This window comes from Rhea pennata, chromosome 2 (assembly GCF_028389875.1).
Source record: "Rhea pennata isolate bPtePen1 chromosome 2, bPtePen1.pri, whole genome shotgun sequence".
Lineage (NCBI taxonomy): Eukaryota > Metazoa > Chordata > Aves > Rheiformes > Rheidae > Rhea > Rhea pennata.
The window spans coordinates 22,153,875-22,181,040 of record NC_084664.1 but is presented as its reverse complement, the minus strand read 5'-3'; the positions used below and the strand labels follow the sequence as shown (position 1 = coordinate 22,181,040).

Here is a 27,166-nt window from a genome sequence, read left to right as displayed (position 1 = left end):
CTAAAAGTCACAATTTTACTATAAATTAACAAGAAATACTATTTTAAAGTACCTGGTCTAACACATTTCTAAAATAGAAGGTTCTGCTGTCGTAGTAGTACTTCAGAGGATACATTACTACTCTTTCACTGTAGATGTCTCTTAATGAGCTGTGCTACTATCTCTTTTGGAACGTCCTGATGGATACTGGAAATTGTCTGCCAGGATGTGTCAGAAGCAAAATTAAGTGTGTTGACTACTAGCAAGTTTGAAGGAAACTAACTAAAAAAATCTAAATGATGATTCCAAACTTTTTTTTCTTGGAAGATTGAGAAGATAAACTTTCTGTGGAATGGAATAAGTTTGAAAAGTTATTGTTGTTCTTTAATTTGCTTTTATTTCTCTTATTCTCATGTAATTTATTTAAAAATATTGTTAATATTTCTCTGAAAGTTATTGCTATTAATTTAACAATGCCATGGCTATCTAATCCAAATAAAGTTTTAAGCATCGTTAAAGAGAAGAAGCCTATAATTTTTGATCGGTACAACTTAGTTTACATATTGGAACAAATAAAATGAAACAAAAATTGACAGCTTGTAGCATAATTAAAGCATTTTTACCTTTTTCTTTTTAAGTTCCCTGTCTTTGTGAGGGAAAAAAATATTCTGTCAATAAAGTCTATTATTTTTTAGCTATAATCTCTTTTCTTGGAATAAAATATTGAAAGTTTTTATTTTCCTAAACAGAAAATAATCCCCTAGTTTGGAAATCAAAATGAAAATTTTTTTCAGAAGGCAGAAGTGGGAGGTTTGGGGGTCATTCATGAGCTATTTACAAAATTGGGAGGTAGAGAATTGCTTTATCTTAGAGTAAGTTTTCAGTAGCAGCCTTCTTGATGCATAGTTGGAGAGCACTGTCTGCTAATACTGTTCAGTATTTTTTTTTAATAAATATATAATGCATACATACATAGTGTGTACTGAATTTTGTATTTTGACTGAATCATCCAAGGGGTCGAGAAGAAGTTTTGTGCCCCAGGTGGAGGCGTGACGCCTTGGCCCTGGCGCCCTGCTCCCAGAGCAGCTACAGCTGTGCCACTGGTCTCTGCAGCAACACGTTACAGTGCCAGCGTTCTTCACCTTGCCTCCAGGAGGGGACACCATTTTCAGCCAGGAGACCTATGCAGCACATTCTTAAAACTTCTTCATCCAGATTACCATCTCACAATTAACTAACTGTTAAATTTAGCCGGGATTATCTAACCGATTGTATGGTCAACAGAGTTACAGAGGAATTAGTTTCCTCAAGTGTTTTTACAGTTCATTGTTGTATTTTGCACTTGAGTAATTTGTTGCTGTATCTTGCTGGGCTATTCAGTCCTCCTTGGGCAGAGATGCTGAAGATGGCTGTGCTATAATATACTACTTTAATAAGAAAGCTTTTAATAAGAAAGGATTGTCTTGCTGAAGGAGCAGTGTAAAACTGAGTGATCCTGATCATTTTAACTTGCCAAGGAATTAGGTTAACTTTTGTTACCCTTGAAAAGGTAGTAAGCACAATTCAATAAGACTATTCACATTTGGCAGGATGTTGTAATGCCAAAACTGTGAAATTTAGCTTAAAAAACTGCTGTTAATTTCTGTCTCCTTGAAACCAACAGGGAGACAGTAGACATCAGCTGGGAAGAAACAGCAATGGAAATACAGGTGGAAATACAGTAAAGGTGGTAAGATTTGTGAGAAACAGGACTGCTGGGGCAAAGAGAAGGGCCAGAGCTAGAAAGGCTGGAGCTGGCTGGAACAGGCAGAGGAAGAGGATCGCTTTCTCCTCCTGCAGAGGTTGGAGAGCAGGAGAGCAGCAGAGAAGCTGCTGCTTTCTGCAAGGCTGGAGGAATAGAGTCAGGACAGTGAAATCTAAGCTGGAAAAAAGGGCTGGGAGGCCCAAGACATATGCATGTAAGGCTGGAGAGTTTCTGGTTGTTCTAGTGGGGAGAGGGACATCATGTTGTGTGAAGAGCTTACAGTGTTCATTTTGAAGATGAGAACTGAGGAACTGAACTGGTGCAGGAAAGGCAGATGCTAGCAGAACTGGCACAGCTTTGTTGATCTGCTGTTCAGGCGTGTTGGTGTGTGATTACCCTGCCTACAAGTTGCTGGTAAAGGTAAGTAGAGAGCTCACATGTCTTACATAGCATGCGTTTAACACAGTTTGTAGATGTCAGTGTTGCTACTGCATTGTCAAGATATTGTCATATTTTCTGTTCATCTCTTCCCTTTAGCCTACCACTCAGACTTCAATTATTTCCGAGTGTTCTTACCTTTCTTTATGTAAAGGGATGGGTAGAAACTTCTAAGCCTATGAAGATTTTAGTTCTTTTCTTTTTTATGCGTGGCCCACCTGCAGAAATGCCAGATCTGGTTTAATGTGGGAGTTGGTTTTCCTGGCCTTCATCTGTTCTTGGCACTGGCAGCAAGTTGTATTGTAGTGCACTTTATTTTATGAATCTTTAAGGTCAGGCATTTATATTGTCTTCATTGAAACCCAGTAACGAATTTATAAGATGAAGAGGGTAAGAACATCAGCAAATCTGTGCCACTGTGAACAGTTTCTTTATAATTCCAGAAAAGCACAGAAATGGTAAAATCTTCAGAATACTTGGAACAGCTCATGAGGAAGAGAGAAATGACAAGGCCAGAGGGTCTACTGGTTTGGGAGGCTATGGGATGAGAAAGCTGTTCTGCTGCCATTACCCTTTGGTTGGCCAGTTTGATATGGTGAACAAAAAGGGGAAAAGGTCTTGTGCTGTTTGCTCCTTCCCTCTTCCTTCTGGGAATAATGCATCCCTTTTCTTGGCTTGATCAGCAGTAATCCTGACCTCATGAGGCATTTTCCCAGGAACTGGAGTCTCCTCCCTCTCTTCCCTCCCATCCCTCGTCTCATGGGACAATGCTTCTCTCAGCAGACTGACTAAATATCCCCCTCTGAGAAGAAGGATATTTCTTCTAAGGTCTTTTCATAGGGATGGTAGAATTTTTCCCTTTCCAGAGAGGAAGCAAGATTTATGATGGAGGATCTGCTGGATGCTTGTGCCTCCTTATCCTTTTAAAGGCTCTATGCTTTTCCTAAGCCTTTCCAGGGTTACTAGGTCAACCACAGCTTCTGCTTTCTGAGGAATTCATTGGTTAGTTGCAATACTAATGGTTCAAATCTGGTATAATGTATTAAGCCAGTGAAACAGCATACTCTTCACTGCTTGTTTGTAGCATTGGGCAGGAAAACACTACCACAGTTACTTAACACAGCTTTTTTACAGGATGTCTTGACCTTACTCTTTGTAACTTACGGATATCAGAAGCAGAAAAATCTTGTTCTAATTAAAAAAAAAAAATATAAAAACATCATCATCCTATTACTTGGGAATTCACAAGTGACTAATTTGATCCTGTGCAGGGGTGGGGAAAGAAGTATAAGTACTGGTGGTAAATCAGAAGAGGCTGATGCTTTGGGAGATTTGAGAACATGCAGTTATGTGACTGGGACAGATCATACCAATCTGGACTTTTTTTTTTTTTTTTTTTTTTTAAGAGGGGAGGGAGGAACTCTGTTTATACCTTTGGTCTTTGAGTTGTTACATAAGAATAAAGAAAAGGAGTCAATTTATAGTTGTAGCAGATGAGTAGAGTTACAAGGAGTTTTCTTTTCACACACTCAATTCCAGAAGTAGTAAGTACAAGGCATTCCTATGGACTGTGGACTGTTTCTGGAGCTGCTAGCATAGCCTGTTCTGCCATTCGGAGTTGCTCTTGGAAAAATCTGTTGCCATTCAGGTGTGCTTGTGATTTGTACTAGATTTTTTTATGTGGCTTGACACTTTTATGCCAAGCTGACTAGTGCTGGAGCATAGGGGGCATGACAAAAATGTCTTACTGAAACCAGGCTGCTGTCAATCAGAATGTCTCCAGTGATGCACCAGCTACCGTGATAGCCACATTTCATTTTGATATATTTGTTGAGATCTTGGTTATTCACAAGATGTTTGTTTGTTTTTTCTTCCCCCCTCTCCGTGGCACATGGTCCAGCAATACACACATCTTCAAAAGAGGGTCTACGAACCTACACAGAGCAAGCAGGTGGTAAAAATACTTGCACTTAGTTTATGCATATTATCTTAATTTAACACTAGGCATGACAGTTGAAGGGGAAAAAGATGAGAGAGAGTTAATTTTAAATGTTTCAAACAGTAAACTTTGTTCTCATTTTGCTGGCTGCCATGCTTTTGCCAGCTGATGATAGCACTGTTGCAGTCATAGAGATAAATTTAAAACCTACCACTGCTTCAGCTAGTCATCTCCATGAGCAGTGCAGTGATGCAAGTCGATGCTAGCTCATGTGCAAGATGCACTTCCAATACCAGAGTTAGCATGGTAGCTCTTGTGCAAAGGCAAGTGACAGAGCAATGTCCCATAAACAGCTCCCCTAACATGCTGTTCCATAGCTTAAGCTGTCTGTTTTCTCTCCTCTATTTTTTCTTGTTTCATTTTGCACTATGACGGTTTTATCAATATTCAGGATGTTTTTAAATGTCACATTTCTGGGGATGTGAGCAGCTTTGGTTTGGCAAAGCACTAACGCTTCCCTACCTGGGCATCTAGTTGTGGGTTGAAAATGAGAGCAGTTTCTCCTTTGGGAATATGTTTTTGTTGAGGCCAAGACATGTTTACCATGAACCAGCAATGTGCCCTTGTGGCCAAGAAGGCCAATGGTTTCCTGGAGTGCATTAGGAAGAGCGTTGCCAGCAGGTGGAGGAAGTGATTCTGCCCCTCTACTCAGCCCTGGGGAGGCCTCATCTGGAGTACTGTGTCCAGCTCTGGGCTCCCCAGGACAAGAGAGACATTGAGCTACTGGAGAGAGTCCAGCGTAGGGCTACAAAGATGATCAGAGGGCTGGAGCACCTGCCCTGTGAGGAACGGCTGCGAGAGCTGGGCCTCTTCAGCCTGGGGAAGAGAAGGCTGAGGGGGGATCTTATCAGGGGGGACCTGAAGGGAGGGTGTCAAGGGGATGGGGACAAACTCTTTTCAGTTGTCCCATGTGACAGGACAAGAGGCAATGGGCAGAAATTGAAGCACAGGCAGTTCCGCCTGACCGTGAGGGGTTATTTCTTTCCTGTAAGAGTGACGGAGCACTGGACCAGGTTGCCCGGAGAGGTTGTGGAGTCTCCTTCTCTGGAGATCTTCAAGGCCCGCCTGGATGCAACCCTGTCCACCATGCTCTAGGTGACCGTGCTGAGCAGAGGCGTTGGACTAGATGATCTCCAGAGGTCCCTTCCAACCTTACTGATTCTATGATTCTGTGACCTGACCATGTACTATGTTAGCTTCCCTGGAGCAGGTAGTCCTGGGGAGGTGGGAGGAAATGACTTCTGCATACCAAGTTGTTCACATCCCTTTTCTCTGCCTGTTTCTCAGATATCTTAGGGTTTAAATTGTTATGCTCTCTGTGTCACACTCTGACTCTAGCAAGTAATTGGCACTTTTCTCTGTGCCATAGTTCTTGTAGGTTGGATCTGCGGGGGCTGAATAGTAATGTTAGCTTTTGGGTAGTGTCCTTTGGTTCAGCAATCCAGAGCGTTCAATCCCTGGCTCCTGAGCACCTTAATTTACCGGTTGTACTTCTCCCTCTCTTTTTGTCTTTTTGTGAACTTTTGGGAAGGTACACCTGCCACCTTTTCATTTGACTCCATCTGTATCTCTTTGGCAGCTGTATTACTCTGGGGAACAGGGAGGGTTTTTTGTGTTCCACTACTTCAGTTTGTGTCTGAATGTTGCTACCTGACCCGACTCATACGGCATGACATTTTCTCTTTATTGGTCCCTCTCTGCATGTCCCTGGAGGGGGCTGTCTCTCCAGTGTTAATCCAGATCCCCTCTTTGAGGGGGTGGGAATCTGCCCACGATTGCCACCGAGGCATGTCTCCTCCCACATCGATCAGCCCGGGGAGCAGCCTCCTGCGTGAGGACAGAGCACTGACCTTTATCTGCAGCTTCAATGCCAAAGGTTAACCTTCTACTTTTCCAAGAGAAGAAGATGCCTAAGTGCTTCTACGTTTTCTTCGCTTCTTTTCTGCGCTGTTTTCCCAGCTAGTTCTTAACTGGGATGCCTCCTTCCAGTTCTGGTTGCCTGAAACTTACTGAGTAGTACTGTTGTTTCACTGTTGAGGCAGGCACATCGCTGCTTCCCTCTGCTCAGCTTTTATACAGCAAACATACCCTTTCAAATATTTAAGAAACATATTGGTAGTATACCCCCTTCCTACCTGGGAAAGAGCTTAGTGCCATTGAGGCATCCAGAACCCTTGTGTGGATCTTCTTTTCCAAGTCTGCTCTCTGAGCTAGTTATGTCTCCTCTAGTTCCAGCTAGTGGTTAAGTCTCTTGTCAGCAATTTCAGTTGGGCACTGTCTCATGATCTCAGTTGTCTTGAAGTGATGAGCAATATTTTCGGCCTTGGTCATGAGTGCTGCCTGAGTCCTTCCTGAAGGATGATGTGTGATATTACCTAGCCAAGTTAAGTGGGTTGCAGCTCCTTCCAGCTCTCCTAGGTTTCTTTTACGGAGTTGCATCCTCGCATGGGCACAGTGTGATCTGAACAGAGGTTGCAGCAAGTAGGCCTCAATCAGCTTTCTGTGGGAGCAGTCTGCCATTACACAAGGGTTTGCCTCTGCTTTCTGGTGACGTGGTTCCTGGTCTGGAACCTGTCCCTCTTACCACAGTGGTAGGAACAAAACAACAAGTTTTCTGTTCCACCCATTTCTCAGAGTACCTGGCATCTGCTCAAACTCTATAAACTACTTAAAACTGGAACAAGGAACTTTATGATATGCAGAAAACTCAAGGAGGATGTAATGAAGGTGTTGATAAACTTGTATCTCCACTTTTGCTCTGAGTGAGCTTGGTCTTTAAGATTTTGTTTTTTGCCCAGCAACTTAGTAACTTCCTGGGTTGTAACAAACCCCACCTTGTTTGGTCTTTGGGACCCAAGTGAGCATTTTTATTCCTTGTGTCATTTGGTTCTTGTCTTTTTTTCTTATGCTCCTCTTAGCAATCTCTCTGGGTTTGCTGTTTGCATATAGCCAGTCTAAGCTGCATATGACTTATATGAATGTTTATGTATAGCACCTAGAAACAGTGTTAATATTCATGAACTCCTGATGTGTTTTAGTGGAAAAGAATACTGATCTGACCCTCTGTGTGTGTGTGTGTGTGTGTATGTATATTTATATACAATATAGTTTTTCCATTTGTTTTAGAGACAAAAGATTTAAAAAAAAAAAGAGAGAGAGAGAAAGAGAAATCTGTTTCAAGAGAACTGTAGCATGAGATATGCAAAAGAGAAGAGATGAGATTAGCTGTGCTGGTGACTCCATGAAGTCCAGCATGTGTTTGGCTGAACAAGTGGAAGGAACTAAACAGAGATAAAATTTGAGTGTTTTGTGAATGTTAAGTTCTAAACAGTCCATTGCCTTGTTGTTCAAATCACTTTGTTGGATTTTTTAAAAAAAGATTTAAGCAGTTTCCAACTATTAGGCTTCTATGATAATAGCTATAGATCTTTTTCAAATTTTTATAGATGCTTTGGCAAAAACTGGAGATAAAGCCAACGAAAATTAAATAGGTTTTATCGGAGGTCTGACTTTTTTGTTTAAACTTATGTAACTGTGAAAGTGCTCATAGAGTAACATAAAATTAAGACTTCAAGGGATTTCAAGAGAGACTCAAGAAGTCATTGCTCTGTGTCAGCTCAGGATGAGTTGTACCTAAACGATTGCTGATAGTTGTTCAAGTAACTACTACTTAAACCCTTGGCACTTAGAAAATAATCAGTGTTTCTTTGTTCACTCTGTTTTCTGCACAGTGCATTATCAGCACTGTTCCCTTTCAGACCATTTCTGTTTTTCCTGCACCCTCTCAAAATGATGTGCCCAACTGCACAGCACAGGCTGGTCGAGGGCCCAGCCAGTCTCAGGTCGTATGGGAGGATTACTTTGTGTGTCTTGCAGGCTATGTTCTTACCTATTCATCCAGTATGTTACTGATTTTCATACATGCACGATAGTAACTTGCAGCTGTGATCTAGCTGTTCAGTCGCTCTGTCTGGACAGCCGTTGATCAAGTTGTTCCACTCGAGCTTAGAGAGCTGATGAGCGCTAAGTCTGGTCATTTGCAAGTATCCTGATTAAATTGTCTCCTATTTTTCATTTGGATCATTTCTCTAGTTTTGAAAGGCAGTTTTGAATTGCAGTTCTTTCTTCCGCAGTTCTTTTTAGTTTCTCTCTTTTTTTTTGATATCATTTGCAAATTTAATACATATGTTCTGTATCCTATTATCCAAGTAGATAATGAAAATAATGAATAGTATCGGACAAAGGACACAAAGATGTGGAAAAATTGAATAATGCATCTTTCATATTTGGTAGCAACCTACTATTAACTTCTCCAGCCCATTATGCAGTACCCTTATAGTTCTTACAGTTTAAGTGATACTTTGAGCTTGCTTAGGAGACTTTACAGGAATGCGTTTCAGAGCATCTGTCTGGCAGAGAGATGGAGAGAGATTTTCCCACTGTCTGCATTCTCCTATAGAAAAATATTAGGATTATGTGACATTTTGTTATAGATTCTTTGTTATCTTCTAGGTCTCTCCACATAAGCTTTTTATTTGATTTATTATTTTTCTAGGACCTGAAGTCAGGCTTAACTAGTCTTCGATTTGTCTGGTAGTGCTCTTTTCTCTACTTACTGTGGCTTAAAGATTGCTAGTGCAAAATATACTAAAACTTGAGTTTATGAAACCTCTATCTCACCTATGTTTCATTCTCTAGACTTAATTTTATTCCTGTATCATCAAGGTTTCTTTTTCTTTTTTCCTTTTTTTTTTTTTTTTTTTTTGTATTAGATATGCACTAATAGTGAACTTCTTTAAAATTTTTTTTAAAATTTATTAAAGACAAATGGATGAAAAATATGTTGTTTCTGCTTTGCCAGGAGCACAGGAGCATAGAGTTTTAGTTTTTTCTTTGGGTGAAAGAACAACCTTTTTCATGATATTCCTTTCATGACCAATATGTATAACAAGGAGTAAGAAATTTTTTTTCAATATTTCTAACTATCTGTGTATAACTTTGATCTGATTTTTGTTCCTATCTGTTAGTTCTATTATATTCATATTAGTTTCTTCCTTAGAATACTCTGAGTGTCAGGTTAGGTACTTTCCATCTTTTTTCATGTGGGTTAGTTTGTGCTTGTGTCCTTAATATTATTTCACTGAGGACCTGTCACTTTCCTGAACTAAATTTTTCCTTGAGAACTGCTTCCCATGGGATCTTATTTATACTTGGAAATATACTGAAAGTATATTAAAAGCTGCTTTCCTGGAGACCTTTGAATTCATTCTCCTATTACCACTCTTTCCTCACTCTTCATGAGTTTTTCATTTTTAAGTGCCATGTTACCAGTTTCCTCACACTTTCGTGTTCTTACACATTTTCTATCGATTGCTTAGAAACAGACTTGGAAGAATCCCCTTACGTGGTTTTCCCTACTTGTGATTGCTGGTGCATTCAAAGGTGTTACTCTGCATCATGCTTTATTTCATCCTCAGTAAATGTCTAAAACTTAAATATTCTGTTAAGGCGAAACCCTGTGCTTTACTTGATTTTTAATTTTTCAAATAAAATTGTTATTACCTCTTTCATCAGGCTTTACTGCTTTTCCATTGGAGTTCCTTGGCTTTCTTTCCAATTTATCCTTAAATCAGAGACTTTCAATGGGCTATATCACAAGCTTTCTGTACCTTAGAGAAGGTTATAGGTTATGGAGAAGGTTACCTTTATTTGCTATATTAGGCAGTACCTCCTTTCTTTTCCTTTCCGTAAAATGCTATTTCCTTCATGTAAATTCTTAATATGTCCTTGATCACACAAAGTCTTTGTTTTGTGAATTGTGACAGAATTTTTGTTATGGATTGGACTTTTAGTTTCTTTATTCCTCATCTTTTTTTCTCATATTAGTGACATAGCAGTGTGAAAACAGAAAATTTGTGCAACTGTTTAATCGTAGGTAAAAATATCAATTATTCTTCTTCAGTCCCAAATGAATGAAGAGCTATATATACAATCTGTGTCATTTCATGTGAAACCAATATTTATAAACCCATCATGATATCATGCACTGATATGCACAATACATATGGTTATTTTACAATGAATATTTTTAAACTGAATTTAGTGTTGCATTAAAGTGGCATAAAAGTTACAAAGCTGTATAAAGTTAATGTTGTATTTCTACGTGGGCATTTTTAAGTAGTATTCCCATTATGCAGATAAGGGTTTATTTCAGATAAAAAACATTAAAACTACTTTTGTCTTCCAGTGTTTAGGCAACAAAAAAGATGAACAAAGTCATAAAAAGAAGTACTGAAAGTCTTATATTTGACTATAATCAACTTTAATTACTCAAATGAGTAAAAAGACCATTTCATTGGGAAGAAATACAAAGGTAAAGCAAGAATAAAATATTTAAGTACTGGTTTTCTTGCTGCATTCCCATATCTTAAACTGTTTTTATTTACAGAAGCAGAATGTTTTAACACCATTGCCGATTAATGTTCTACTTTCAGTTTGACTCTAGTCTATTAAATATTTGTTTATACAAGTAAATGTGTAAGTATAGTATTGTTATTACTAAAATTTAAATTAATTTAAATTTAATAAATTTAAAAACAATTCCATCTTTTCCTGCACTCACCGTATCATTTTAGCCACACAAATAGTGTGATAATGGCCATTGAAAATGTCCCATCTGACTACTAACAATTCAGGAAGGATTAGATGTCTCCTTGGAGTACAGTACTTAAGTAAATTATTTCTAGTATCAGAATTTGTATAAATTTAAAAATTATTCTTTTTAAAGCTTTCAAGTATGCTTAATTTTAGTTTTGTATTAGCAGAACTAAATCTAGTTCTTTGTATGGTATATAAATGACATTGTTGTAGGCCTGTCTCAAGATCCCTTGCATAGGCACATGGCTCTATTAATGGGTCTATAGCTGACAGCATATACATCAGCTCTAATGGTGAAAGTTACTTTTGGGAGAAAATAAAAAAAATGAAGGAGAGATGAGAAAAGGGAAGACTTCCCAGTGGCCAGCTAGGGTGAGAAGTGGTGGGATCCCCAGGTGGTGGGGACCCACCACCCCAGGGTGAAGCATCCTCCTCTGGGTGTTCTCCCCAGTGCAGCAGGTGGTGGCAAGACCAATAATGAAGAAATTAAGTTTAGTGCTTCTCTTTTGTGCTGATGCTCTGGAAAACAGTAGTACAACAGCTTAGGTGAGAATTTACCAAGCTACAAGTGAAAGGTGGCCTCAGTATTGCAAGCAGAAGGCCTTAGCACTGTGAAGGTGAAGGCCCTTAAAGCACAGTATAGCATCATGCTGAGTATGTACATAACGGCTGCTTCTGGGTAAGATGCTAGTACCTGTAATACCTAGTGTCTGTGGATAAAGTAATTGTGGAGTGGGTACGTGCCTGTATCATATACAGTGATACCGTCTTACTCAGGCTGATTCCCTGCTAAGCCTAAATGTCGACTGCTCCGCTTTTGTTCAGCTTATGCAGCTACGTCCCAGCATACCCAAAGAAAACTCAGTCCACTGAGTGACCCTGCTGGCACAAAGAAATTACAATAAATTAAAAATTTTTAGAAACCCTGATGGGATTATTACCACTGCTTTGCATTTTGATACTCTCTCTTCCTTACAAAGAGCAAATTAGCGTAATTCTATGTCACTGTATTTTATGCTCTTTTAATAACTCTTGCCGCATGCAACCTGGAATTAATCCTTAGCAGTTTAATGGCTATCATAAGAGGAAGGTTTATTGCCAGCTAGTATTTCATCTGCTGGTTAGATGACTAGCCGTGCACCAGATGTATAATATATTCTGTAAAGATAGCGTCATCACAAAATTTCATTCTTGGATCTCATACGCCCACCAGGAAACCTGTTTTATCTTGTGCTTAGAGCAAGGAATCCAAATGAATTATCTTAAGGAAAAGTAAATAATATTAGGAAATATTAAAGAAAAACCATTTCATTTCTACAATGTTACTGTGAGAGAAAGAGGTGCATTTAGACAGTAAGTGGAAGAGAATGCTCATGATTCTTCAGGCTCTGATTACAGGATGCACTTGGCACAGCTCAGAGGAGGAATGGCCAAAAACCTGGCTTTTAGCCACTCTTATGTTGGCTTCTCCCCTGTATAATTCTGGCTGGCTCCTAGCTTATGTCAGAGAAGCCTTCATGCTGTTCAGACTTAATTCTCCAGGGGACTTTCTGGTAGAAGGGGATCACCAGGACATGCAGAGAAGGCCATGATGGCCCCTATAAGGAGGGCAGAAGAACTACAGTGAAACAACTGCTCTACTGGTGTGAAACCTCCAAGGGATTCCTTCAGTGAAGGAAACGGTTAGGGACAAACACGTGCCTGTCTTCCAAAGGAGCATGGTCAAAGTGATGGCCAGGCTGAGCCACGAAGAAGGGCATTTCACCTGAAATAGAGGAGCGTTGTAATAGGTCAAGGTGGTAGCATAGAACCTCTTTGTCTTGTTTGTCATTTTGCTAAAACTATTTGGCCTCCTATTTTATCATTCATTTAAAAAAATCAGATAAAAGTATGTTTCAGATTAGTTTTGCTTTAAGTAGCCATTGTTCCCAAGCTTCTCGATTCCTGTGCTTTTGGCAAATCTTTAAGAAAAGCACAGCCAAAGTGTGCCTCAACTCTTCTAGTGCTGTTCCTCTTACAGAATAGTAAACCGTTTGCAGTTCACAATAAACTATTTGCAGTTGAAATTGCAAATAGTTCTTGGCAGTGAATATAATACAAATACTTCAGTCTTCCTGCTGATATATGAAAATGTCAACATGACACTAAAAAATCTTAAAGAATCTTTTTGTAACCTAGAAAATTACACATGCACACAAAAACAATGCATTAAAAATACTAACTCTGCTGTGTGCTCATAAGAGAGGAAATGACAGAAATACAGGTGTCTTCACTAGCTTAACTTTCCTTCCTGTGGGAGTATAGTATGCTAAAGTCTTTACTTACATGATCACAAACTTTCTCTACCTTTGTCGCATCTTACTGAGTGCACCATATAGTCTGATTTTATTTAACAATCAGCTCTTCTTTTCTTTTCTTTTTTCTTTTTTTTCTTCTGATGTTCTTCCTGTTGTGGCCCACTCATGTATTTATTGCATGTTAAGAAGAGAGGAGTATTCACTTTCTACTGATTTCTCCTTTTTACTGTTTTTTTTTTTTTTTTTAAACCTGATACAGAAATTCCCTGAATGTTGTTGCAAGTGTTGATTTGTCTTTAAGGCATTCCAGCTGGACAGCTGAGTCACAGATTGAGATCAAAAGTTCCCACTAATATTGACTACCAAGTTTAAGGAATCTTCTATTTAGAATATTGAGTATTGCATAGGATTTAATATGCCTGGACAACTAGGGATTGGTGCTTTAGTTCCCTACTTGTGGAAGAGATGTGTATACAGTGATTTATGCCATCCTCAGAGAGAAAAATCACACTTTTTTTTTTTTTTCCCTTTTGAACTAAGGAAGGCCTATTTAGGTAGCTTAGTGTAGAAGCCTAACTCTTAGGTGTCTGAAGTTAATTGACTTTTTGACACAGGTGGTGGAGGAGCCAAAAGGAGAGGTGTGCTGCTGGACCTTGTACTAACAAATAAAGAAAGACTGGCTGGAGATGGGAAGGATGGGAGGGAGCCAGCCTTGGCTGCAGTGACCATGAGATTGGTGGAGTTCAGGATCTTGTGCAGAGGAAGCAGGGCAATCAGTAGGATCACATTCCTGGACTTCAGGAGAGCAAACTTTGGCCTCTTTAGGGAACTACTTGGAGGAATCCCCCATGGGTTAGGGCACTAGGAGGAAGGGGAATCCAAGAGAGCTGGTTAATGTTCAAGCATCGCTTCCTCCAAGCTCAAGATCAGTGCATCCCTATGAGTAAGAAGTCCAGCAAAGGGGGCAGGAGACCTGCATGGATGAGCAAGGAGCTCCCGGCAAAACTCAAACAGAAGAAGAAAGTACACAAAATGTGAAAGAAGGGACAGGTGTGTGGGATGAATATAGGAATGTTGTAAGGGCATGCAAGGATGCAACGAGGAAGGCTAAGGTGCATTTGGAATTAAATCCAGCAAAGGCTGTCAAGGACAACTGGAAGAGCTTCTTCAGAGACATTGGTAGCAAAAGGAAGACTAGGGAAAATGTGGGCCCACTGCTGAATGGGGTGGGGACACTGGTGACAAAGGATACAGAGAAGGCAGAATTACTGAATACCTTCTTTGCTTCAGTCTTCACTGCTAAGGGCAGTCCTTGGGAATCCCAGACCCTGGAGACAAGAGAAAAAGTCTGCAGAAAGGAAGACTCCCTTGGTTGAGGAAGATGGGATTTGAGATCATTTAGGCAATCTTGACACCCAGAAATCCATAGTCCCTGATGAAATGCACCCATGAGTACTGAAGATGTTATTGTTAGGCCACTCTTCATCATCTTTGAAAGGTCATGGAGAACAGAAGTGCCTGAAGACTGTTACTCCAGTATTCAAAAAGGGGGAAGGAAGAGGACCCAGGAAACTACAGGACAGTCAGCCTCACCTCCATCCCTGGAAAGGTGACATAACAGCACATTCCAGATGTCATCTCTAAGCATGTGGAGGAAGAGAAGGTGATCAGGAGCAGTCAGTGTGGATTCACCAAGGGGAAATCCTGCTTAACCAATCTAATAGCCTTCTCTGATGGAATGACTGGCTGGGGAGATGAGAGGAGAGCAGTGGATGTTGTCTACCTTGACAAAAGCCTTCAGAAAGGCTTTTGACACTGTCTCCCATGACATCATCATATGTAAGCTCAGGAAGGGCAGTTAAAGGAGTGGACAGTGAGGTGGATTGAGAACTGGCTGAAAGGCAGAGCTCAGAGGATTCTGATCAGGGCATGGAGTCTAGTTGGAGGTCCATAGCTAGCAGTGTCCCCCGGGGCTCAGTACTGGGTCCACTCTTGTTCAACTTCTTCATCAATGACCTGGAGGAAGGGAAACAGAGCCACAAAACTGGGAGGAGTGGTTGATACCCCCAAAGGCTGTGCTGCCATTCAGAGAGACCTGGACAAGCTGAAGAGTTTAGTGGAGAGGAACCTCATGAGGTTCAGCAAAGGCAAGGGCAGGGTCCTGCACCTAGGGAGGAACAACCCCATGTACCAGTACAGTGTGGGAGTTGACCTTCTGGAGAGCAGCTCTGCAGAGAAGGACCTGGGAGTGGATGACAAGTTGACTATGAGCCAGTAATTTGCTCTTGTGGCTGAGAAGGCCAATCCTGGGCTACATTAGGAGCACTCATGCCATTAGCTCAAGTGAGGTGATACTGCCCCTCTCTTCAGCCCTGGTGAGGCCTCGTCTCGAGTACTGCGTCCAGTTCTGGGCTCCCCAGTGCAAGAAAGACATGGAGCTACTGGAGAGAGTCTAGCGTAGGGCTACGAAGATGGGACTGGAGCAGCTCTGCTATGAGGAGAGGCTGCGAGAGCTGGGCCTGTTTAGCATGGGGAAGAGAAGGCTGGGGGGGGGGGTCTTATCAATGTCTGTGAACACCTTCAGGGAGGATGTCAAGAGGCTGGGGCCAGACTCCTTTCAGTGGTGCCCAGTGACAGAACAAGAGGCAACAGGCACAAACAGAGATGCAAGAAGTTCCACCTGAATATGAGGGGGAATTTCTTCCCTGTGAGAGTGACAGAGCACCAGAACAGGTTGCCCAGAGAGCTTGTGGAGTCTCCTTCTCTGGAGATCTTCAAAACCTGCCGGGACACAATTGTGTGCAATGTGCTCTAGGTGGCCCTGCTTGAGCAGGGGGGCTGGACTAGATGATCTCCAGAGGTCCCTTCCAACCTCAACCATTCTGTAATTATAAAAACATAATTTTTGACTACAGTTTTTAACCTCTGACTCCAGTGGTCATGTAGCCTTTCTAATCTAATTACCAAAAATGAAATTCCAAATTATTTAAATATTGGAACCAGCAATAAAATTTGCAGGCATAATACTAAATTAAAAAGCATTCTCAGTGCCATATGTTTTTTCAGAAGGTTGTGGTAATTGTATCTTCAGCTTTAACCTGCCATAGTCTTACTAATTTATTCAGTTTGCTTTAGTCTTCTGTGTCATGGATTTATGCTTTTTCTTGTATAATTTTTTCTTTGTAAACAGTCTGAAAATGTTACTGCAGCTCTTTCCTCTATGTGAAACTCAATTTAGCCGTAAAGTTAAGAACTACTAAAATGCTGTCTCATAAGCTTGAAGTGTCTCATAAGCATAAACTGTCCTCACTTATGACATTGAAAAAGCAACTTAAAATCCCAGCACATTATTTTTTATTGCAAATAACACCTTTCATCTGCTGTTTTTTGCTGCCAGAATAAGCATATTTTCAGTATGCACAAACAGACTTTAAAGGAGTCCTCTTTTCTTCAGCTGTGCTGTTTCCAGCGGTTCCCATTACCTCTCCAAATGGGGTATAGAGAAGATCCACCTTTTCGGCATGCTTGCATAGAAACAGCCCTCTGCCACCAGTGAGTTTTGACTGATGGTATTACGCTCTAATAAAAAAGACCCTGCTCATATGAGAGAGCTCTGTGTGCGTCACTAAAGCTATTTCAGTCTTTGCTGCCTCCTGAGCTGCCTGTAAGCTGGCATCGGTGACTCTCTGTTCAAATATGATTTCGTAAAAGGAAGTAAGAAACATGACTTTCAAGCTGTGTGTGAAGATGAGCTAAAATAGTAACAAAAGTCTCTCTAGAGAGCGTGAGAGGACAAAAAAAATGTCGTAAGCATATCCATTGTTAAGAAAAGATAGATCTGGCAGACTCTGGTTTGTAATGGCTTAATATGTTACAATTTCCATCTTTTCTTTAACGGTAAGGGCTGGATTGCTGTAGCTAGGATACTAGGTAGCTGAAAAGATGGAGAGAGAACTTCCTCAGCTGATGTCACCACTGGGTTGCGGTCAGAAGGAAAATCACACCGACCCTAGGAAGGCTCACCTTCCACGCTGTCCCCTTGCAGCTTGCCTGGAGAGTCCGGCTGGAAGGTTAATGGTGGCGGTGGCTCGTCTGATGGGAGCATCTCTTTGCTGGGATTTCTGACAAGAGAGTGCGCATTAGCGCTGGGTGCTAGTGAATAAGCAGCTGCAGAGACCAGTGAGTTTGATTGCTGTTGGCTGAGCGTTTGGTGAGCCAGCCCTCCGGAGGGTGGCAGGACAGCTGTCCTCAATGGCTGGGCATATATTCATATTTTGGAAATGTGTGGTAAAGCACACTCACATCAAATCACTGACTCAAGTCCTGAGAAATTTAGAAGTTTTGCTCCAGAATATTCTAGATGACTGTTTCTCTCAGATAGACCTAGAGAGATTCCTGACATCAAGTGGCTTAATAATTTGGAACAGTTTGAATCTCATAATGCAATAGCTGTACTTACTTTATTAACTGAAATTTTAATGTGTTCTTTTCTCCCAGTGTATCTTTTTTTCTTTTTACATCCTTCCCTTTGTCAAAAGTCCTTTATATAGCACTTTGCACAGTGAGATGCTGATCCAAGATGTGAACCTCAGATGTTACCTCAGTAGAAAATAGACTATTATGGGGGCAGTACTGTCTGCTATAGTAAAGTAATACAACTGCTGTCTTAACCTGAAAGAACGGAATCTTTTTGTCCTCCTCAGATCCCTCCCATGCCCCAACCCTGAAGTTCTTAAAATTACCCACTTTTAGACCAATAAGAATTATAATCTGAAATTAGTGATTTCCACTTGTAATACCATTTCATTTTCCTGACACTGCAGTATAAAATCTAGTTCTTGTGGTCTGTTGTAGACTTCAGTGTCATTTATTCATAAATGTGTGGTTACGTGTGGGTTTTTTTTTTTTTTTTTTTTTTTAATCTTGGGGGAGGTTAAACACTGGCACAGGTCGCCTGGGGAGGTTGTAGCACCTCTGTCCTTGGAGGTGTTCAAGACTTGACTGGACACGGCCCTAAACAACCTGATCTGCCTAGACCTGCTTTGAGCAGGGGGTAGGACTCGGTGATTCTGGACGTTCCTTCCAACCTCAGTTATTCCATGAGTCTGTCTTGCTACCAGACTTGTCTGATACATGTGCACACAAATAAAATGAAGGCTTAATCCTTGCTGGGAAGCCGTATCATTGACTGCTGCTTCTAGTGGCAGTAGGTTTACTCTAATTTTCTCTTGGGCCATCCACAAATTGTCAATGCTTGCTTAGCAGTGAGCTGCTGAGCAGATACTGTCTTTAGAGGTTGAACAATTACATACTTATTTGTAATGTGGCTTCAGTAATAATCAGAATTTAGGCTGTAAATTTCCTGTGAATTGTTTGTATACTCAGGTGATTTTGATTTCTTGGGTAACAGAGTTACGTATTAGTATAGCAAAATAAGAAAGTAAAAATCACAAATGTCTTCTATTTGTTATTTTGGGTTTTTTTTTTCCAGCTACAACACAATAGGTAATAGTTAAGATAAATTATGAACAATATGATCTACAAAATGTAATATACAATTTTATTTTCAAAATGTTTATTCTTGTTGTATAAGCACTAGATTATTTTTGCAGTATATGCTGTGCAGTAAATGCTTGAATTGAATGAATTTCAATGACCTCAATTTGGTAAAAATTGCTCATTGTTTGAAAAAAACTGCTGCTTAAGTAAAAAAAAAATATTTTTTATTCTTAAAACATATTTATTTCTTTGTTATATTGTTTCTATATGTAACCTGAAACTAAGAGTTCCGTAACTGTCTTTAGTATACTGTGGTATCAGTTACAGTCCCTTGTTACCTCATTCCATGACAACGATATTTAATCATTCCTGAGATAAACTTAACAGTCAAATAAGTACCAAATTTATCTAAGACTATAGAATTGGTTGGCACTGTATTAGTACTGCTGATACTAGTTTTCCTTTTTTGCATTCTTTATCAGGAAACCTGAAATTTCTGTTCTTTACTTAAGCTGCTTCTATCATAGTATATATTTTATAACATTGTAAACGTCTTTAAAATAATCAAAAGAATTGCTCATGAAAATGTGGTAATTTGGGAAAACATTTATGTTTTGAACTTCTTTTGGCTTTATATATTTGACTTTCAGTTATCAACAGGATAAAACAAAGTGGCATATTTTAAGACTGCCCTTACTGGGCAATCACATTCTTACTGATTTTATCCTATGTGCAGTATTAATATTGCTTATGGCACAAATAGTGTGTATGGGCTCTGTGTATACAGTGCTATATGTAGGTCATTATTTGATATATTTACTCCTTACCAAGAGTACTAATGAAAAGTTGAAGAATAGTATCATCTTACCTTATCTGAAAAATATTATCTGTTATTTTAAACTTTGATGAGTACACACCTGGCTGTGTTTCTAGAAAGACTCATTACCCGTTATGTTCATTACCCAAGAGAAAAATAATTCCTTGCTTTCAGGATGTAGTTACAGGCATCCGTGAAAAGGGGATATGCTGAATGAGGTGTAGCATTAGGTATAAATAGCAAGGGAGGAGACTTGCTTTGAGACAAATTCTCTGAATTTGAGCACAAATGCCAACTTTGACAAGCACTTCATCAAAATGATAGCTGAAGTCATTTTCTGAGTCGGTTCTTGCCTTAGCATGATCTCCATAATTCTGATTAGGAGTCTAGTTTCACTTAAACTACTGTAAATACAGCGTAACTCTGCTGTTGGAATGATTTAATAAAGATGGAAGTGAGTGGATCAGAGGCCCTAGATCCTCATCAGCTAGAATTGAGGAAAGTAAAGGCAGCTTTAAGTCCTGCTTGCATTTCTTCAGCCCTAAGGTCAGTGTTTCACGTACGACAGCCTCAGGGGTAAGTGAAAGTAGTTTGGAGAATGCTCTGATCTGTTTTTCTACGTTCTGGTGGTGGATGGGGAATAGACATACCTTGATTATTCCCCTTCTATCAAGCAACATTCCCAAAATTAGTGGCCACGAGGGAGGTGACCTGTTCTGTGAGCAAATTCTGTGTCAGAAAACTTGCCTGCTTGAATAGGATCCTCAGGGACTGCATCCACTGGGTTTATGGCACGGCATAAGAAATTTGAAATGAGCTATAGAAAAAAGTGGATCCTGACATGTTTTAAGTATACTACTAGAAAACAGGTTATATTATTTTGCCGTGCTTTGAGTGAAATGTTTCTCAAATAAAAGTTCAATCAAGTAGGTGCAAACTAATATTTGTTTAAACAATTAATTGCCTGAGACAGCTATTGTGTAAATGCTGGTTCATGTATTTGAATACAAGTTATTCATAAAACAGGAGTGAGAGAATATAAATAGCAGACCATCATACCATAAATAGTATTGACTTAGTAATGAGGGTGTGCATGAATTTGTAAAAAGTGACTGTGACTTGTGAACCAAAAAGAAGAAATAAGATGCAGAGGGAAAAATCATTATTCTGAAGCAAGAACTCCCTAGTCCTACTTTAATTTCTACTTAAATTTATGTTCATTACCAAAAGTCTGGAGCCAAAGGTTTTTTTGAGAGCGAGTGAATGTAGTCTCATTGGTTTATATTCTGAGTTTAAATCAGAATTTGTTCTTGGTTCATGAAGAATCCCAAACTGAAGTGTGTTACCTCCTGCCCTAATAGTACAGATTATGTTCATGGTCTGGTTACTTTTCTCCTTTTGGGGTTATTTTGTCTGTCTAGTGATGTATTTTTGCAGGAGAAGAACTGAAAATAAAGTGGAAATACGCATCCTGAAGATTTTCAAGATGCATTGTTTCTCTTAGGAGAGAGAAAATTTTAAACTGTTTAACATCTGGGAGCATCTGTCCTTATAGTTCAGACTGTGGATTAACTGAGTGCTAAACTGCTATCACATTTTCATGGGATTTAGAGAATGAATAGAAAGTGCTTAACTGTTCTGAGCCAGTCTAATTTTAGACCTGTCGCATGTGTAAGCAAATGCTACATGTATTTAAAAATATGCATATGTTCAAATAAAAAGAGATTTTTTTTTTTTTTTTTGCATAAGGCCCTGGTTTTTTTGAACTAGAAAGGTGAGGAATTGCATAACAACTAGCCGTTTTACTTCAAGGTTGTAGTTCAAGAAAAGAAAAAGTGCTCAATTTTACAGTTCTATGGAACGTTTAAAGTGATTTATCTATGTGAGAAGGCTAGTGTTTAACTTTTAGAGTTTTGAATATTCAATTAATATTAACTACATGACTAATTCCGTGGAAATCGAGTCTCCCTTTCTACCAGTATAACAGACTATCTAAAATATGGGACATACTGTCATACTGTTTCGGAGTATATCTGTAGCTAAAGAAGCTAAAGATTTTTTTTTTTTTAATCTGCTGAGCGTTTCATAATAATTGTTTTGATAGCAGTAAATAAAAGAGGATTTTTACTTACTACTTATTTTCACTTGTTTTTCGATTAAGTTAGTTTTAGGGTTTCCATTTCTCTTTTTCTTCAGTAGTCAGACATTGCTCTCTAATAGGAAATTGTAGACTACTTCTGAGAAGTATGTCAAGGACATTATCTTGCTGAATATGTCTGTTTGTTGTGATGCAGGGGATGGTATTAAGTGTTCAGTCAGCCTAGAGTCCTTCATCCACTGCTACTATTAGGAGTAGGTCAAAATACTCTGAACTTTGGATGAAAGTTCAGAGATGAAACTATCTGAGAATGGATAAGCAAGTACGTTATCCTGTCTGTCAGTGTTTGGCAAAAATTATTCCTTTACAATGAGAGTTTACAATGCTTTATAAAATAATAATTCCTAATAACAGTGAATGATATATTCTATGTTGCAGTAAATGCTGAAGTATTATTTAGGAGTTTTGACAATTTAATATATATTGATACATCTATTTTGTGTACTGAAATGAATAATAGCATAGAAAGCATCAACTCTGTTAGTCTGTAATTTTTAAATTCAGGGAAGTTGCGTTTTTGTATATGAATACTAAAAGCCAGTACTTTATGTTAGCTTTTATTTTTCAAGGAATACACTTGATATTACTGAATTCAGTGCCTGTGTGACTTTCTTCTTCTTTGCTCCATCCTAATTCTGTAGCCATTGGCTATTTTTTTATATATCGGAACTGAGTGCTAATTAAAGTTGAGAGAATAGTTGAGGAGCTGCTAGGCTGGATTGCTGGGGGGAGGGGGGGGGGAGGGTTGCTGCCCTTCTAGCAGTTCATCAGCTTGATAAGGTGAACAAGGAGGTTTCTTAAGGGACGTGCGTGCCTAGCTTTTACGTACCTTTCCCTCATCCTGGAGTCCAGAAATTTGTATTAGGTGCCTGAACTTCTGTTTGCATTGCATTGAAAGAGTTCAGATTATTAGAAAAGTGTCCACTGCAAGGAGATAAGCCAGCTGTTGGGTTTCGATTGTTTTGTTTTTATATTATTGTGGCTATCATCCTCTAACACAGGGTGGATGCTAATAAGAATTGGCAGTAAACTCATCTAAACCTCTTGTCATTTGTATTTTTCCACATACCCTTCTTGTCAGCTGATGAATTTGGATCAAATTTGATTTTCATGTGTGTGTTTCTGTAGTTATTAATATCATTCCTTGTTTGGACTTTATTCTGTTGCACAGAGTAAATGTAGTCCAGTTGTCTATTACTCCTTATACCTTTTGAGTAAGATCTCCAGCATGTTGCAACAGCAGCAGAATTTTCCATATTGAAAGAAAAAAAATATTTTTGTTACTATTTTTCGTGTAGTATCCATATTTCTTAGTATTTTTTTTTCCAGAATAGGTGACCTGGGAAGAAAAAAAAAAGGAAAAAATCAATTATTTGATTTATAGTATTCTAGTTGGGACTAAATACTAGGAAAGATTTTGAACCCTTGGGATGAATTATTTTAAAAGTGGGGAGACAGACAGGAAAAATAGGCAGTGGGTCACAACCACAGCATTCATGACATTGTTAGTAAGAGGGCACCAAGAAAGAAAGAAATGACTGATACATGTGTAAGTAAATTGATAGATAAAGAGAATCAGATAAAGTAAGAAATATTTTGAGAAAATACAGAAGCAGTAGTTGGTGCACTAAGAAGTGCTTGATGAAATGTATGAGCAATAAACTTGCAACACATAAATGCCAAAACTCAGAGTTTTTAAGTTAGCTTGGTCTGGTAAAAGCGTGTATGTATGTAACTTTGTCAGTATGTAACTTGGGTTCTGTAGTAATATAAACCTGTGGAAATAACTTGTGTAAGGATTATACTAACCATTTAAAATTTCTATCAGGTAACTGAAACTCTTTTATTAAATCTCAAAGCTAGTCATCTGACTTTTAAACACTAAGATAGAGAGAAGTATGAATATATAACAGAATAATTATAGCCAGATTTTTCAACCTTTAAATATACTCAATTACCTTTAACTTTTTTAGTCTACTGCATGCCTTCTAGTTTAAATAAGTACTGGTTAAAATGGTACCAGATTCAGTCTTTAAAGCTCTTCCTACCCAACATAGCTTAAGATATTTCCATTAATTATAGAACTAGAAACAGAAGGAATAGAGTAAAGGCCTTTTCCATGCTCTATTGTACACAAACTTTGCACTTTTTTATTATTATTATGAATTAATGATTGTCTGATGATCTCTATGTACAAATACCTACTTAAATACCACATAAATATGATCCCTATTCTGCAGTCCCCTTCCAAAATTTACTCTTGAAACTTTCTGCACCATTTCTGGGCACAGAGACTCTTTTGACCACACTTATGAAAAATCTAATAGTTTAATCCTTTAAATTAAAAATCTTCCGTAGAATGCACACTTAAATATAAATTGTTTGACTACAGTAGTTTATTTGAAAACAGGTCCTATTCAAGTAGTTTTAACATCTACCTTACTGGAATGCTGTGACCTTTGCCACATGTTATACCTAAAATAAGCAATAGGGAACCTTCTCTTACTTTATTTCTAATCTTCCTTTCCAGGCTAGGTAGCATGATATTGTCTTTAGAATTATTGATACAATTCCCTCATTATTATTATCATATATTTTAATTGCACATTTTTTCCTCCATCACTATGCAAATTGTCAGAATAAACCTGAATAGAGTATTTTTGGTAATCAGGAAAAGATTGCATGATTTTTGCTTTAAGGTGTCTGAGTTTTCTGTTATGAATCTGTGATGCATTTTCATATGCTCCCCTTGAAGAAGCAATTCTTCTTGTAGAAAATGAGATTTCTTTATCTGCTGTCTCAGCAGAATATCACATCTCTCAGCCAAGCCATACAGTGATGATAGGTACCAGCTACGTTTGCTTGTTGCTTATGTTCCGATGGGCAGCCGTGAATTCGTTAATACTGCGACTAAAATTGTCCTGTAGAGACATTAGTATGTTTTGAGATGAAAAGGAATGCCATACCCCCCCTCAGTTAGAACCACTTCTGTTAGACTTAGTTCACCTCTGGAGAGCAGAGTGGAGGACTTCTGGGTGGGCAAAAAGTTTAGCAGGGGAAGGAAGTCTCAGGGGTCCCAGGGACACTGTGATGCTTGGTAGCTTCTGCCAGAAGAGCAAGCTGAAAATGTTGTTTGGTATGAAATAAAGGTTATTCTGATGTATTCCGGTTGCAGCACTGAGGAAAAAAAAGTAGTGCTGTAAATGTAGACTGGGCTGAGCTGGACAGCGGCTTTAATGCCTGCTTAATTCGTACCTGTGCAGAAAGGTTTTCAGCATTGATGGTGCTTGGAAAGAAAAGCTCTGCAGGAGGCTGGCAGAGTGGCCCCAGGGCTGTGGGAGCTGCTGGGGTGGGCCAGCGCTGTGTTCCCTTGACTCCTCTTGCTATTACTTCTTGAAAACAAAATTTAAATCCTTTAATTAACTGAGAGCAAATACTGGCATGAGCTTTCATATGGAGTGTGGACACCAGCAAGTCTGTCAAAGTCGGTGGTCGGTGTCAAAGTGTTTGGTGGTGGCCTGGCAATCTGGCAGGACGCATTAGCCACGCTCTCAGAAGGCACCTGCAGCAAGGGGTCGTGCTGAGCCAGTGCTGGTGGGCACTGGCATCCCTCTGCCGTTCTTATAATGCCCCTGAAGATTAGGTGGGAGTTGGCATGTTGGCTGTTCTGTAGCATGAGGTAGCTCTGGGCAAGCACAGAAGCAGAACTGCAGGCAGGTAGGGACTTTCAGCTCAGCTGGAGAGGATATGCTCAATTTTTAAGTGCATTAGAATTAGGTAAATCCTTAGTGCCAAGGCTTACATGTTATTTTGGACTTAGATGCTCAGTAATGCCTCGTTCTTTTAATTCTTCTGCTGTTGATGTGAATGGGACCACACTGCTTAGGCAGTGGAGCCAAATTACTGTGGATTTGGCCATATACATGTTGGAATTTCATGACTTTTACTCTTAAATTGTATACTTGAATTCCCATTATTATATATTTTTATTCTATTTCTTTATTAGCAAACTAAAGTAGACCTTTGCAATTTAAACTTCTAGTGTTACTAACTTGAAGCCTGATTTTATTTTGGAAAATAGTTAATTGTTATTCAACTGATTCCCTTGTTTTCATACTGTGCCCTTGAAGGCAATGGGGGGCCTAGCGATTGATATGAAAGCAGAATAATACACTCTATGCAAATTCAAATGTACTTCTTGAAACAGTGCCATGCAAGTTTGTTGCACCACCACCTAAGCATGGAACTGCGATTCGAAATCTCTAATAAAGTCATCACCAAATGAGGATTTACTGTGCGATGCCATTGTATCCAAGCGTGGTATCTGGATTGCAAACTGGTTTTTGATTGCTAATGGCTGATCTGGCTTATCCCAAGTGACATCTGAGTGCTGGTAGCTACAAAAAGATCTTTTTGTCTATAAAATGAGTGAACTGATACTAAGTAACTAAGGTAAGTAAACAGAATGCTTCCTGCTGTTTTATGTGGACCATTTATAGCATAGGAATGCATTTGGGGAAGGAACTTGTCAATTTAAGAATGTGAAAAAAATTTGTTGTCCTTGAGTTTCTGATATGGTTCTAGAATATTGATTTTTCACAAAATACATTGATACAGAATACATTTAACATATACTTTTGCTCTTTTTTCCACAGTAATTAGTGATTTTAGGTGCTTCTGTACGCCCTTAGTTACTTTTGAAGACTTTGACCTTCTGAATGAGAATGATGTGTGTTCACGAGCTTTGCTAATGATTCAGTGGCTTTGGAACAAAATGTCAGCCGTTTTCAACAAGTGAATTTTGCCTTCATGTTGTCAACAAATATTTTGAGAATAACAGACTATGTGTTTTCAGGGTTCTTTGTCATTTTTATGATTTTAAAAAGACAGCTTACAGAAATCATCCCCTGTGTGTGTGTATACACGTTCATATTTGTGAAGGAAGTCTTCATGCTGTTAATCTTTCACTTTGCAGACAAAACCTGTTGCATTTGCAGTTCGGACAAATGTTGGTTACAGTGCAGCTCATGATGATGATGTTCCAGTCCCAGGCATGGCCATCTCATTTGAAGCTAAAGATTTTCTTCATGTTAAAGAAGTAAGTCAAACTAAAGGAGTAAGCGAAGCTCTCTTTAATGGTCACCACTCTTTTTACTTTTTGAGTACTAGTGCTACCAATTTTTAACATTAAGACAGCACTTTGCATTGTCAAAGCGCTATACAAATGTTCTATAAACAAGATAACTGTATATAAGGAATTATATGTTCCTTGAAATACTATTACTCATTGCAGGCAATGGCATAAATTCCTTACAGTCAAATTATTGCTTACTTGGAGGCATTAAAAATCTATACCTGCATATTTAATAGTAAAATATGGGTTTCACCATTCTAACGCTCAGAGGGTTTTCACTGTGTTTCAGCAGCCAGCCTCCTCTATTCGTGGACTTCATCTCAAAAAAAGCCCAACATCTTCAGGGCTCATTTTTTCCCTGAAGTTATTTCCCTGATGCATACAATATATCTTTTTTATTAACAATTACAAATTGAAAAGTCTATGTGGTAAGTTTCAAGATGA

At 39.0% G+C, this 27,166-nt stretch overlaps 1 protein-coding gene across 5 annotated transcripts in view; it reads left to right on the top strand.

Annotated features, from left to right (window-relative positions):
* The window catches only part of CACNB2 (calcium voltage-gated channel auxiliary subunit beta 2), a 265,080-nt gene that overhangs the window by 190,806 nt on the left and 47,108 nt on the right, over window positions 1–27,166 (top strand). For all 5 annotated transcript variants that reach the window (XR_009957564.1, XM_062569046.1, XM_062569047.1 and 2 more), the window contains one exon: window positions 26,564–26,686. Coding sequence is in view for 4 of the 5 variants with exons in the window: in XM_062569046.1 (XP_062425030.1) it covers window positions 26,564–26,686 (123 nt within the window). In the remaining variant the exon portion in view is untranslated. The remainder of the gene's footprint in view (window positions 1–26,563; window positions 26,687–27,166) is intronic.